Raw genomic sequence first — 13,531 nt, 5'->3', positions numbered from 1 at the left:
ATTTGAACAATTTCTTGTCCTTGCAGAGAGCAGATATTGCTGTATCAGCAATCACTATTACGCCAGAACGGGAGAGCGTGGTGGATTTCAGCAAACGTTACTTGGATTATTCAGTAGGAATTCTTATCAAGAAGCCGGAGGAAAGGATAAACATTTTTTCACTCTTTGCTCCTTTTGACTTTGCTGTGTGGGCCTGTATCGCAGCTGTAATTCCAGTGGTTGGAGTACTGATATTTGTTTTGAATCGTATCCAAGCTGTGAGAGCTCAAAACTCATCACAAGCAAATGCATCTACATCCTCAACTCTACACAGTGCTATATGGATTGTGTATGGGGCATTTGTTCAGCAAGGTATGCATTTAATTCAACTTCTTTTGCTGCTTGCCGAAAGGTAATTTGCTAACTTGATCTGAAGTATAATTTGCATAATGCATTAAATAAACATGTAAATAATTTTTTTACAGTCAATGTATAATTAAGATCATTTAGGAAATGGTGTATCATAAAAATGTTATATGTATAGTATTTATGTGCTGTCACATTATCTTTTCAGTGACCTTTATTAAAACAAGCATCATTGTGGCAAGTTTAAATTTAACGCTAGGCAAACAAAAAAGTACTTAGATAAAATATATAATAAATGAGAGTGGTTAACATGCAAATGATCTGTCTTCCTGTCCATCCAGTCCTGAGAATAACATAACTCTGCCACATGGCACAGTTAGGGGAATAACATTTCTTATGCCGTGTACACACGACCATTTTTCATGATGAGAAAAATTCAATTTTTTAAATTGGTCGTGAAAAACGATCATGTGTATGCTCCAGAGCATTTTTCTTGTCGAGAAAAATAGCCTTTAAAAATTTAGAACCTGCTCTATTTTCTTTATCGTTACACATTACGGGACACAGAGCGGCATTCATTACTATATGGGTTATATGGAGTACCTTCAGGTGATGGACACTGGCAATCTCAAACAGGAAATGCCCCTCCCTATATAACCCCCTCCCATAGGAGGAGTACCTCAGTTTTTACGCCAGTGTCTTAGGTGTTGGTCATGGTTTAGCTTGCCTCCGCATCCTTGGGATTAGGTGAGCTAACCGGTTCTGTCCAAAGGCCTCAGTGCTAAAGTGGTCAGTAACCGGACCCCAAACCCTTGGGGTATAGCCCATAATGCTTTTCTTTTTAGAGAGCTGGACCCTGGGCCCAGAACTTAGAAACCTTTGGGGGCCTAATGTTTCTGTTGCCAGGGTGCTATATGGGCCCAGGACAGTGGATCCTTCATAGGAACCCAGGGCCTGAAGGTCTAGACAGCCCCACGGAGATGGGGGAAGATTGGGCCTCTTGCTTGGCAAAGTCCTGCGGCATGGAGCAGGTAAGTGAGGGGAAAACTTGCGGAACTTGGTTCTTAGCAGGTTTTTTCTGGGGGGTCACAGGGGACATGCCTAAAGTTATGCGCTGCATCTGGCAAACTAGTCACATATCTTTTATGATAGGATGGCTCTATGTGTATTTTTCCCCATAAGAAGTGACCTCCCTTGTAGTGTTGGAAAAGCATTGAGTGGGGCCTGTGTGTATGGTATGTGTGTGTTCAGATAGCTGTGCTTACCTGCAAGCCTCCAGGCGGTGCTCCATCGGTTCTTCCTCCTCAGAGCCTGCAAGGCAGGCAGACGCTGACCTCCTCGTGGAGAGGCTCCCTTCCCCCCAACCCCCCCCCTGTCGGCGGGCGCGCGCGCATCCCCGTGTTGTAGGCGCAATTCGCGCCGTTGAGCTGAGGGGGGAAGGGCGGGTCAGCTGCTTAAGGAAGGGGCGGCCCTTCCTTTTTCGTTCCAGCAGCTCATTCTAAGATTGGAACTGAGGAGGGAAAGAACAGAGCGGCAGCACGGGGCGCTGAGGACACACAGTGGCCACAAAAGATATTACAGTCTTCAGAAGACTGTTTTCAAGCCTAGAAATAGGCTGTTCTTTTCCATTTCAATAGTTTTTCTTTGGCAATACTACTTAGGGGGACAGAATGCTTTTTCTTTCCTGGATTTGAAAAAAAAAAGAAAAAAAGGTCATCTAGGGGAGAGGAGGCATTTTTTATCCCCCAAACAGGTGTTTGGACATTTAACTATTTATAGTTCCAAGTACCAATAAGCTAGCAGGCGTACCTCGGTATTGTACCATGGCATCCGGGTCAGAGGGTACAAGAGGTGGGGATTCCCCCAGAGAGTCTGAGGTCTCGGACAAGGTTATGCCGCTGCTTTCCCCAGAAGGAGCCTTGGGGCCATCGGGATCTGGGGCTGGAGCTGGCGCGGGTCAGTCCAACCCTAAGGTGGTCACGGACGAGGTATTACTCACCTCTTTAAAAGAGATGGAGAAAAGAATGGGAAAAATGATAGCCACAGCTATGCGGGGCAGTAAACGAATTAGGTCTCCGTCGCCCGAGCGTGGACCCTCGGAAGAGGAGGTCCTTTCCTCAGGGGAATTGGACGACCTCTTGGACAAGGACCAAGCAGGTTCAGGGATCGAAGACCCGGATACAGAGGAGTCTGGAGCAGCCTCCCAAGGGGAGAGCTGGTGGATTCAAGCCTTAACGGACTTGGTCCATAGTGCATTCAACTTGCCGGTACCAGATCTCCAAGTATCGACGGTTTCAGCTTTGGGCTCACTAAGGGCGCCTCAAAGCAATGCAGTGTTTCCGATCCATCCTCTGCTAGAGGGAGTTTTGTTCCAAGATTGGAGCAAGCCAGATAGGATCTTTTTACCACCTAAAAGATTCTCTGCTCTATATCCTATGGAAGATAAAGTTTCCAAGAGATGGGCTACTCCTGCGGTGGACGCAGCCATCTCATGTGTTAACAAATCGTTAACATGCCCTGTAGAAAACATACAGGTGTTCAAAGATCCAGTTGATAAACGCTTGGAAGCACTACTTAAGAACTCCTTCACTACTGCAGGGGCAGTAGTGCAGCCAGCTGTGGCTGCGATTGGGGTTGCTCAAGCATTATCGGATCAAATTAAGCAGATGCTTAAACTTATTCCTGCCCAGCAGGCAGAAGAATTTTCGGATGTCCCTAGGGCCATATGCTTTACGGTAGACGCAATTAAGGATTCTATCCAGCAAGCGTCACGTTTATCGTTATCCCTTATCCATATGAGAAGACTCTTATGGTTAAAAAGCTGGGAGGCCGAGCCCCCATGCAAGAAGCTCCTGGTAGGGTTCCCCTTCCATGGAGGACGACTCTTCGGAGAAGACCTAGATAAATACCTTCATGTTCCAATTTTTCAGCCACATCAGAGATATTTACGCTTTATGGTGGCTTCGCGTCATTTCCAATTCGTGGCGCTTCCCTTCGGGTTGGCTACGGCCCCCCGGGTGTTCACGAAAGTCCTAGCTCCAATCCTAGCCAAGCTAAGGATCCAAGGGGTCATGATCCTAGCATACCTGGACGACCTCCTAGTCATAGATCACTCGTCTCCCGGCTTGGAGCGAGCAGTGGCCCTCACGGTCCAATACCTCGAGAGGTTCGGCTGGGTCCTAAATCGAGAAAAGTCAACATTCCAGCCCACAAGGCAGTTGGAATATCTCGGCATGAGGTTAGACACAGAACAACAAAGGGTGTTTCTACCCCTGATGAAGGTCAAAGCCATCAAGGAATTAATCCTACTGGTTCTAAGCAAGAAGGAACCGACTATTCGCCTATGTATGAGGTTACTAGGCAAGATGGTGGCCACATTCGAGGCGGTGCCGTACGCCCAGAGCCACACTCGCATCCTGCAGGCAGCCATCCTGTCAGCATGGAGCAGAAGGCCACAGGCCTTGGATATCCCGTTGCCGCTCTCATCAAGAGTCCGACAAAGTCTGTGTTGGTGGTTAGACCCTCAGAATCTACTGAAGGGGAGGTCTTTCAGCCCAGTGGCTTGGAAGATAGTGACCACAGACGCCAGCCTGACGGGCTGGGGAGCAATTTTGGATGGTTGCACTCGCCAAGGTACTTGGGCAAAGCCAGAGAGGCAGTTGCCCATCAACATCTTGGAGCTCAGAGCTGCTCGACTAGCCCTCAGGGCTTGGACGTCAAAATTACAGGGGTTCCCGGTGAGAATTCAATCAGACAATGCCACGGCTGTGGCATACATAAATCACCAATGGGGAACCAGGAGTCAAGCCGCTCAGAGAGAGGTGAGCTTGATTCTCCTATGGGCAGAGGCTCATGTGCCCTGCATATCGGCAATATTCATTCCAGGAGTGGACAACTTTCAGGCGGACTTCTTAAGCCGCCAGACTCTATTGCCGGGGGAATGGTCTCTACATCCACAAATCTTTCAAGCACTCTGCCAAAGATGGGGAGTGCCGGACGTGGATGTCATGGCATCGAGACTCAACAAGAAGCTAGACAGGTTCATATCCCGCTCAAGGGATCCGATGGCCTGCGGAACCGATGCGCTGGTTTGCCCTTGGCATCAGTTCAAACTTCTTTATGTTTTTCCCCCGCTCCAATTACTACCCCGCCTGCTGCGCAGGATCAGGGTGGAGCACATACCAGTCATCCTGGTAGCTCCAGCATGGCCCAGAAGGGCATGGTATTCACTAATCCTGAAGATGGTAGTGGGAGACCCTTGGACTCTTCCTCTACGGCCAGACCTGCTATCGCAAGGTCCGATCCTCCACCCTGCCTTACGGCATCTAAATTTGACGGCCTGGAAGCTGAATCCCTGATTCTCAGGGGTAGAGGTCTGTCTCAGAAGGTAATCTCTACCCTAATCAGAGCCAGGAAACCGGTCTCTAGGGTGATTTATCACAGGGTCTGGAAGGCCTATGTAGGCTGGTGTGAGTCCAAGCTATGGCTTCCTCGCAAGTTCACCATCGATAGAGTTTTAAGTTTTCTCCAGCTAGGAGTGGATAAGGGATTGGCATTAAGCACAATCAAGGGACAGATCTCAGCTCTGTCAGTGTGGTTTCAGCGGCCGCTGGCCACCCACTCGCTGGTTAAGACCTTCCTTCAAGGGGTCTTACGTATTAAACCTCCAGTTAAATCCCCGCTTTGTCCGTGGGATTTAAATCTTGTTCTGTCAAGTTTGCAGAAACAACCGTTTGAGCCGTTGGCTGAAATTCCTTTGGTTTTACTGACAAGGAAGTTAGTATTTTTGGTCGCCATAGTTTCCGCAAGAAGAGTATCGGAACTGGCGGCCTTATCCTGTAAGGAACCATATCTTATTTTTCATAAGGACAGGGTCGTTCTCCGCCCTCATCCTTCCTTCTTACCGAAGGTTATATCCAGTTTTCATCTAAACCAGGATTTGGTATTACCATCCTTCTTCCCTAAACCTACTTCCAGAAAGGAAGGGTTGCTGCATACCTTGGATATTGTCAGGGCCATGAAGGCCTATCTTAAAGCTACAGAGAAGATCCGGAAAACGGATGTGTTGTTCATTTTACCGGATGGGCCCAAGAAGGGGCAGGCAGCTGCAAAGTCCACCATCTCTAGGTGGATTAAGCAGTTAATCACTCAGGCCTACGGCTTGAAGGGGTTGCCTCCTCCAGTATCATTAAAGGCTCATTCTACTAGGGCCATGGGCGCCTCCTGGGCAGCACATCACCAGATCTCTATGGCTCAAGTTTGCAAGGCGGCAACCTGGTCTTCTGTCCACACGTTTACAAAATTCTACCAGTTGGACGTAAGAAGGAATACTGATACAGCCTTTGGGCAGGCAGTGCTGCAGGCTGCAGTTTGAGACCCTCGGATTCCGGGGGCTCCCCTTTTTTGAGTTAAATTTAAAATTTAAAATTATTTTTCTCAACTAAGTTGGATTTATTATGATTTGAGTATATCTCTAAAATTAAATCCTTTTGTCTTGGAGATGTTCTCCCTCCCCTCATTGTAAGCATTGCTTTGGGACATCCCATATAGTAATGAATGCCGCTCTGTGTCCCGTGATGTAACGATAAAGAAAAAGAGATTTTTAATACAGCTTACCTGTAAAATCTTTTTCTTGGAGTACATCACGGGACACAGAGCTCCCACCCCTCTTTTGGGGACCATTTTGGGAGGCATACTGCTTGCTACAAAACTGAGGTACTCCTCCTATGGGAGGGGGTTATATAGGGAGGGGCATTTCCTGTTTGAGATTGCCAGTGTCCATCACCTGAAGGTACTCCATATAACCCATATAGTAATGAATGCCGCTCTGTGTCCCGTGATGTACTCCAAGAAAAAGATTTTACAGGTAAGCTGTATTAAAAATCTATTTTTTTCTTGTCGTTCTATTTAATGTTGTGAAAAATTATCGTGTTTAGGTTTTAATGAGGGGGAAAAACGCATTGCTCAGAAGCAAGTTATGAGACGGGAGAGCTCGTTCTGGTAAAACTAGCATTCTTAATGAAGATAGCACATTCGTCACTCTGTAACAGACTGAAAAGCACAAAGACTGAAAAGCGCAAATCGTCTCTCAAAAAACTTATACACGGTAACACAAAATCAACAAAAGCAGCCCAAAGGGTGGCACCATTCCAATAGAACATCCCCTTTATAGTGCTGTTGTAGTGTTGTCGTACGTGTTGTACGTCACCAAGCTTTGCTCAAAAAAAAATTCATGATCGTGTGTGCGCGAGGCAGGCTTGAGAGGAATCACGTTGAGAAAAACATAGTTTTTTTTAATGACATCAATAACGGTCATGTGTACGCAGCATTACATTTAAAATACATCTAAGGGCTCCTGTATGACAATCTACAGTCTACAGGTCGGAGTCAACAGGTCCCACATCTAGATGCTTTGGCGAAAAAGATGTACTGCACTTACATTTAGGCGCTTTAGCAGGTGAAGTCATCATTAAGTGTAGGTACAAGCATAGGCTGCAACTTTGCTCTAATTCTGCCAACCCTATACTGCCATCTCCAGCTGTAGAATTTAGCAGGTAAGTGTATCTGCCCCAGCCACTGGAATGGAAGCTCAACAGCTTAATGCCAACTTGAAAATATTGCTGGCTTTACAGCTCCTTTTCATGTACTTGAAGACTGCTGTACTACAGTGGCAACATCCTGACTACTTTTTCTTCACCCGTAAGGTCATTCCTTACCTCTACAATCAAGTGGAAGGTAATGTTCCCATGTCGCTGGACCACACAGTCAGCAGCAGGATCCACGTGGTATGGCACAATATAGCTCTTTCACATCCTACTAAGTAACTCTGCTGACAGCCAGGAAGAATATAGAATGGAGCACATAGCTGGAGCTGGTTGGGCTTTCTTGAGTTCTTACAGATGTTGGCAATGACAGAGCAGTCACCTCTTCCTGCTCCTCAATGCCATCTTTGGGTGAGATCCCCACTAGTTCTCCACAAGTGTTTAAGAGGCTTTTCAACAGCTTAGGCAAATTATGGTTTTGCAGCTGGTGTGTCTAGGGGACAGGAACCACACTGGAGAAGATATACCAGTCATCATCTCTGCAAGTACAGAGGTAATTAACCTATGCAATAGTACACATAGTACAGCTCCGCTTCAAAAAGTATTTAGGGGATGAAGTCATGTGACATGACGCCACATGTAGGGACAGGAAGTACCAGACCTCACACACTCTGAAGGGAGAGATATGAGCTCGCTGCTCGTTTTGTTTGGATATTTCTGACATTTTAAATGTGAGTTTTTTATATGTTTTTATATTAAATACTTTTTGAAGCGGAGCTGTACTATGTGCCTTCTTCTCTCTTTGCCCATCTATACCCGCTGAGCATTTAGTGCCAGTATCCGTGGACGTTTAGGTGGAGGCCAAAGAGAGAGGATCAGCATACAATCAAGATCACAGACTGGGTCGCACAAACTCGCCGTTCGTAGGAGATAGGCCCACTGCTCACGGCCTCTATGTGAGTGCATGTGCATGTGATTGATCGTTTTTTAGACCCTTGCTTCCAGCATTACGCCATATCTTCCTCTTTTTCTTGTTTCTTACAATATGGTCATTTAATGTGGAGACTACATCTAGCCCTCATCCTGCTGGATCTTTGAGCACACCTTGAGTGGTATCCAGGCTATCCGTGCTATGGCCTTGAGGTGAGCATTCTATACCACTAGAGGTGTGCGCACCGAAGCTTGCTCTTCTCTGAAATATTGGATTTCCTGGTTTCTCATCACTTATTACTCACAGCTATCAAGGACTGCACCTTTAAATATATGCTTTTTGGATGCAATACTTTTATTTGCACTTGATTTCACTGGATTTTTACAATTTATTATGTGTTGGGATCACTTACCTTTGGTCCTTAGTACCAATCCTGGACATTTATTTTGATAACTGTGTTTATTCACTTCCATGTTTATTTTATTTCATTATAAGGATTTTGCTGCATAGTGTTAACCTTTTCCAGATCACCCACCTTCACAGTTCAGATTGCACACTGCTTGTAGAGTTCACCCCGCCCAATTGGTTGGACTTATTGATCACTGTTTTGTTTTGCTTTTTTGTTTATTGTTTTTTGTTTTTCGCCCTATCCCTCCATACCCACACAGCACAGTTATTATCTCTCATTTCATTTGCTTTCACTTTTGGCTTGGACCAATTTCAGGTAACTGCAGCAGTGCCCCCTAGGTTTAGAACATTGTCCCTAAAAAAATAGTTTGTCTCCAAAACTGTTTCACATCACAAAGAATGTGATTCATTACAATAATTTTTCATAAAATTATTTTAGAAACACTTAGAAACACAGTTCATTTAAAATTTATGGCAGACATTATGTCTACTCCCTGCCTTAAAGCGGAGTTCCAGGCTTCTTTCTGGTTATTAAAAGTCAGCAGCTAAAAAAAAGGTAGCTGCTGACTTTTAATAGACAGACACTTGCCTGTCTGACGGTCCAGCGATGCGGCCGCACAGAGCCTCGCTCCTCTCGTCCTGTTCCTCCACAATGCCGTCATTGGAAATGTGGGCACCCGGCCGTAACAGCTTGTGGCTTCATGGCCGGGCGCGTGTCGCGCTGCACTTTCCGGCAATCTTTTGGGACCAGTGACATGTCCCAGAAAATTGCTTATAGAGAGGGGCTGTCTGGGGGAGAGGGAGGAGTTGCCTAGGTGGCCGAGAAATGGAACAACGAAAAAATAGGTCAGGAAGTCCCTCTCTAAAGTAGGTACCCACTCCCCCCAAAAGAAATTACATTCCAAATGTGGCATGTGAGGGGATGAGGAGTGCCTAAAGCGGAAGTTCCACTTTTGAGTGGAACTCCGTTTTAAAAATGTTCTCTTATTCAAAAGGTAAACCCATACTTTTTTTTTTCATACTTTTTTTTATTAAGATATATCAAAACATGGCGTCTTACATACAATGAACAGGCATGAACATACAGTGATGGAAATGAATATACATCAATGGAAAGTCACAGGGCACATTATCGTTGCAAAAAAAAAAAAAACATTCCAAGCCAGAAAGAAAGAACCCATCAATAAATCAATCCAACTACACGGGGTTGGCATGGCATTGCAAACTGGCCATTCAGAAGAACAAAGCAGGTTCCCTATCAAGGGAAGAGAAGAGGGAGAGAGAGAGAGAAGGAGAGCGAGAGAAAGAGAGAGAAAGAGAGAGCGAGAGAGAAAAAAAAAGGGGGGTATACAAGAGGGGGGAGAGGGCAGGGCGGGGGGAAGGATCAAGGGAGGGGGGAAAGGGGTCATCAGTGTCGATGGTCCTCCACCAGATTACTTCACCAGATTAAACTACATGATGTCCACTCGGCATGACTAGGCCAGTATCAACTCAAACTTAGGAGTTATGAGCCTGAAACCGCTGAGTTGTTTTGAAATGAGTCCAGCATGCCCATGTACTTGTACATTTCTGAATACGTTCTTGGGAAACGTGAATTAGTTCTTCCATTTCCTCAATTTTAGAGATTCTACCGAACTATTCCCCAATCGTTGGAGCGCCAATGAACCGGAATGCATAGTCTAGCCGCATTAACCATATGCATGGCCAGGGATTTAAAGTATTCAGGTCTGGTTAAGTGCGTATGATGCAGGAGGAATTGTGCCGGGGAATAGTCTAATGTATAAGTAGTAGCATACGATATAATCTTGTGTACCTCTTTCCAAAATGGCTATAGAAATTCACACTCCCACCATATGTGGAGCATAGACCCTCTCCCCTTCCCGCACCTCCAGCATGTGTCAGGGATAGTCGGGGAAAATGTGTGGAGAAGAGCCGGAGTCCTATACCAACGTGTTTCAATTTTGTAACAGTTTTCCTGTATAGCGACATTAAGGGATCCCTTATGGGCATATTCGTTAATACAGGCCCAATCATCCTTGTCCAGGGAGAGCTGAAGATCAGATTCCCAGGCCCTATGGGCTGGGTCTGGGCATTCGGGGGTGTCATCCAGAAGGATCTTGTATATACTAGAAATCAGGTGTCTCTGTGGAGTGCTCTGCGTACACAGGGATTCAAAAGACGTCAATTGTCGCGTCCAAGTCTCCGACGAGGACTGAGAGGAAAAAAAATGTCGTAATTGCCTATAGGACCAGAAAGGGAAAGAGTTGGACGGGGACTTAGACACCAGGTCCTCATAAGAGCTAGGAGACCCATGAGAAAAAAACTGGTGAGCTAAGAGTTGGTCATGTGGCCAGTCCTTCACTAGGCAGGAGGGCGAGAGTCCTGGTGTGAGTCAGGATTACCTCTTAACGTGGCGAGCAGTCCAGGTACCGTTGAGAAAGTCGCCTGCTCAAAGGCCTTAAGGCCTTTTTCCAGGGGCCAACGAGGAGATGATATCCAGGGGAGTGAGCCAAGAGGGGACTGTGTGAATGACTTTTCTAGGACTACCCAGGCCTTCCTCTCCACATGAATGTTCCAGTCCACCACTCGCATAAGGTGACTCGCCAGGTAATATCGAAAAAGGTCTGGCAAACCAATGCCACCTTTAATCTTCAAGCGAGTGAATCGGGTATACTAAATACGAGGAGGTGAGTTCTTCCAGATGAACAGGGAGCATGCCCTCTTGTACATCGCGAAGAAAGATGGTGGCAGGTAAATCGGGAGACATTGTATTAGGTACAATAGGCGTGGTAAGATAATCATCTTCAATAAGGCTGAGCGGCCAAACCAAGATACATTAAGGGCCCCCAATCTTGGAAAACCCATACTTACCCATGTGACTTTTCTGAAACTGCCCTGTAATTATATCAGAAAGGTGACAGCCCAAAGAAATTAGGCACTCCTTCATACTCACAAAAGTTATTCAAAATGATGTGATTCCTTAAAGAGGAATAAAATCACTGTCTCTTGTTTTTCTTTTTTCTGACCTGGAAAGTAAAGGCATAATGTACTAGTATGCCTAGTAAGTGCTGAAGTGCTCCAAGTATAACACACTCAATATATAATATACAAATCGAGTAATGTGCTGAGTGCTCCAAACAAATAAAGTGCTATAGTGCTTCAATGATTAATCCAAATGCTGTGTGCCATGCTCCCCTCTTGTGACTCCACTCACCAAAGATAATGGACCCTTAGCTTGGTAGTCTGTGGGTCAAACAAGATGGGAAGAACTCTTCAGAAACTCTTCATACAAAACAAAAAGGGGTCACGGAGATGGCCAAAGAACAGATCCACCAGGTTCAACAAACAAAAAGAGAAGCTAATAGTAAAGTACTGCAGCATAAAACAATAAGCACAATCTAGGCGCCACTTTAACAGACAATAGAATAAAACATCAGAGCAGAGAAACAACTCTTCTGGGTTCGCCAAGCAATATGCCCAGTCCATATAGGTCTAATATCTGTGGTGCAAATCTGTAACCTTTTTACTTCTTCAGTCTCTAAAATGTGGCACTTTTTGTTTTATTTCTACATAGCAATCTACTTATTTTCTATCTCATAAATTGTGGTGGCCTAGCCAATAAAGGCTTTCACAGGGGTGCTGCAAATCTTTTCCTTTTTTTCTAGGCCATACTGTATGTTTCACAGTTGTCCCTGAAACATGGTACCGGTATTTTTTCAGTTTGACATAACAGCTGATTAACCTGTGGATTGTAGGTTTTGGTGCACTCTTACACTTTGTATAAAATATAGGTGTACGTTTAACCTCCCTGGCGGTATGATTCTGTCTGGAATTACGTACCAAAAGCGGTACAATTATTTTGCAAGGAAATTTGGCATTTTATACTGTAGGTCTGTAATTTTTAGGAATAACTCACTTAAATCTGACCAAACAAGAGTCTTGTAGGCATTCCGGGTATGATTTTTTTTAAAAAACAAAATTATAAATTATAATATAATAAATAATTATAAATAATTATAACAAATAATAATATAATTATAATAACAATTATTCAATAATGTAATCAACTAAAAATCACTGAAATTTGCTCAGTTGCAGAATTGTCGCTGTCATTACTTTTATTTTGTTATGACGTATTTCCCCACAAATCGCTATCGCACAATTCTGCAAGTGATTATAATTTATTATCGCTGTTTTTTAGCTGCTCTAAAACCATTTTTGACATAAAGGGACACTTTTGGACAATCTACAGTTTTCAGGCAGAAAGAATAGTTTTTATTATATAAAAGAACACGTAGGGCACTGGGCAGACCACTAGGGACAAGGGGGGTGTGTATTTTTTACACACAGTACTGTAATCTATAAGATTACAGTATACTGTATGTATTGTGTTTGTTTACTTTTTTGAATTTGGCGCCGTTCTCCGCCCCCGTGCGTCGTAACGTCGCAGGGAACGGAGATCGGCGGCACACGGGGACACCGTGAATCGAGCGAGGACCCGCTCGCTCACACAGCGAGGATGCATCGCAGGATCCTGGGACAAGGTGAGTAACTTGTCTGTGGATGCTGCGAGCAGGTAAGCCGCGCAGCTGCACACTCTGCACATCTACCCCGAGCGTGACTCGGGGATACCGATCGCAGCATGAAAAAACCACCCTGAGTCACGCTCGGGGATACCGCCAGGCAGGTTAATAAACCGTGATAAGCCGAGATCATGATGATCACAGCTTATCTCAGAGTATTGCCGGTTTAATAAACTGAGATGAGGAGCAGAGAACATATTCTCCGCTTCTCATCACAGCACATGGCTGTTTTGTCACAAACGACCAGTTTAATAAACTGAGATCTGAAGATCTCACAGCCCTTCCACTGAAATATCTCCCTTCCAGATTCACCAGCTCAGAGGTGGAGAATCTGGGAGAGAAGCTGGTGTGATAAGAGGAAGAAGGCTTATTTCTTCCTAATATCAGCACCAGTGGGTTAAAAAAATATATATATATATATTTATATATACACACACACGTATATACAGTGGGCCAGATTCAGAGAGAACTCATGCCGACGTATCTGTTGATACACCGCGTAAGCTCTAGGATACGCCGTCGTATCTATGCGCCGTATTCTTGAAACCAGATACGCCTGAATTCTGGCTCCATCCGACCGACCTAAGTCTCCTACACCGTTGTATCTTGGGTGCATATTTACGCTGGCCGCTAGGGGCGCTTCCATTGATTTACGCGTCGAATATGTAAATGACCTAGTTCTGCCGATTCACGAACGTACGTGCGCCCGTCGCAGTAAGCTA

General features: G+C 45.1%; 1 protein-coding gene across 3 annotated transcripts in view; it reads left to right on the top strand.

Moving 5' to 3' along the window:
- The window catches only part of GRID1 (glutamate ionotropic receptor delta type subunit 1), a 1,428,863-nt gene that overhangs the window by 1,209,255 nt on the left and 206,077 nt on the right, over positions 1-13,531 (top strand). For all 3 annotated transcript variants that reach the window (XM_040320512.1, XM_040320513.1, XM_040320514.1), the window contains exon 11: positions 27-351. In XM_040320512.1, coding sequence (XP_040176446.1) covers positions 27-351 — 325 coding nt within the window. The remainder of the gene's footprint in view (positions 1-26; positions 352-13,531) is intronic.

Source organism: Rana temporaria, chromosome 8, assembly GCF_905171775.1.
Source record: "Rana temporaria chromosome 8, aRanTem1.1, whole genome shotgun sequence".
Taxonomy (NCBI): domain Eukaryota; kingdom Metazoa; phylum Chordata; class Amphibia; order Anura; family Ranidae; genus Rana; species Rana temporaria.
The sequence above is the reverse complement of the archived record's forward strand: the minus strand, read 5'-3'. Positions and strand labels throughout refer to the sequence as shown.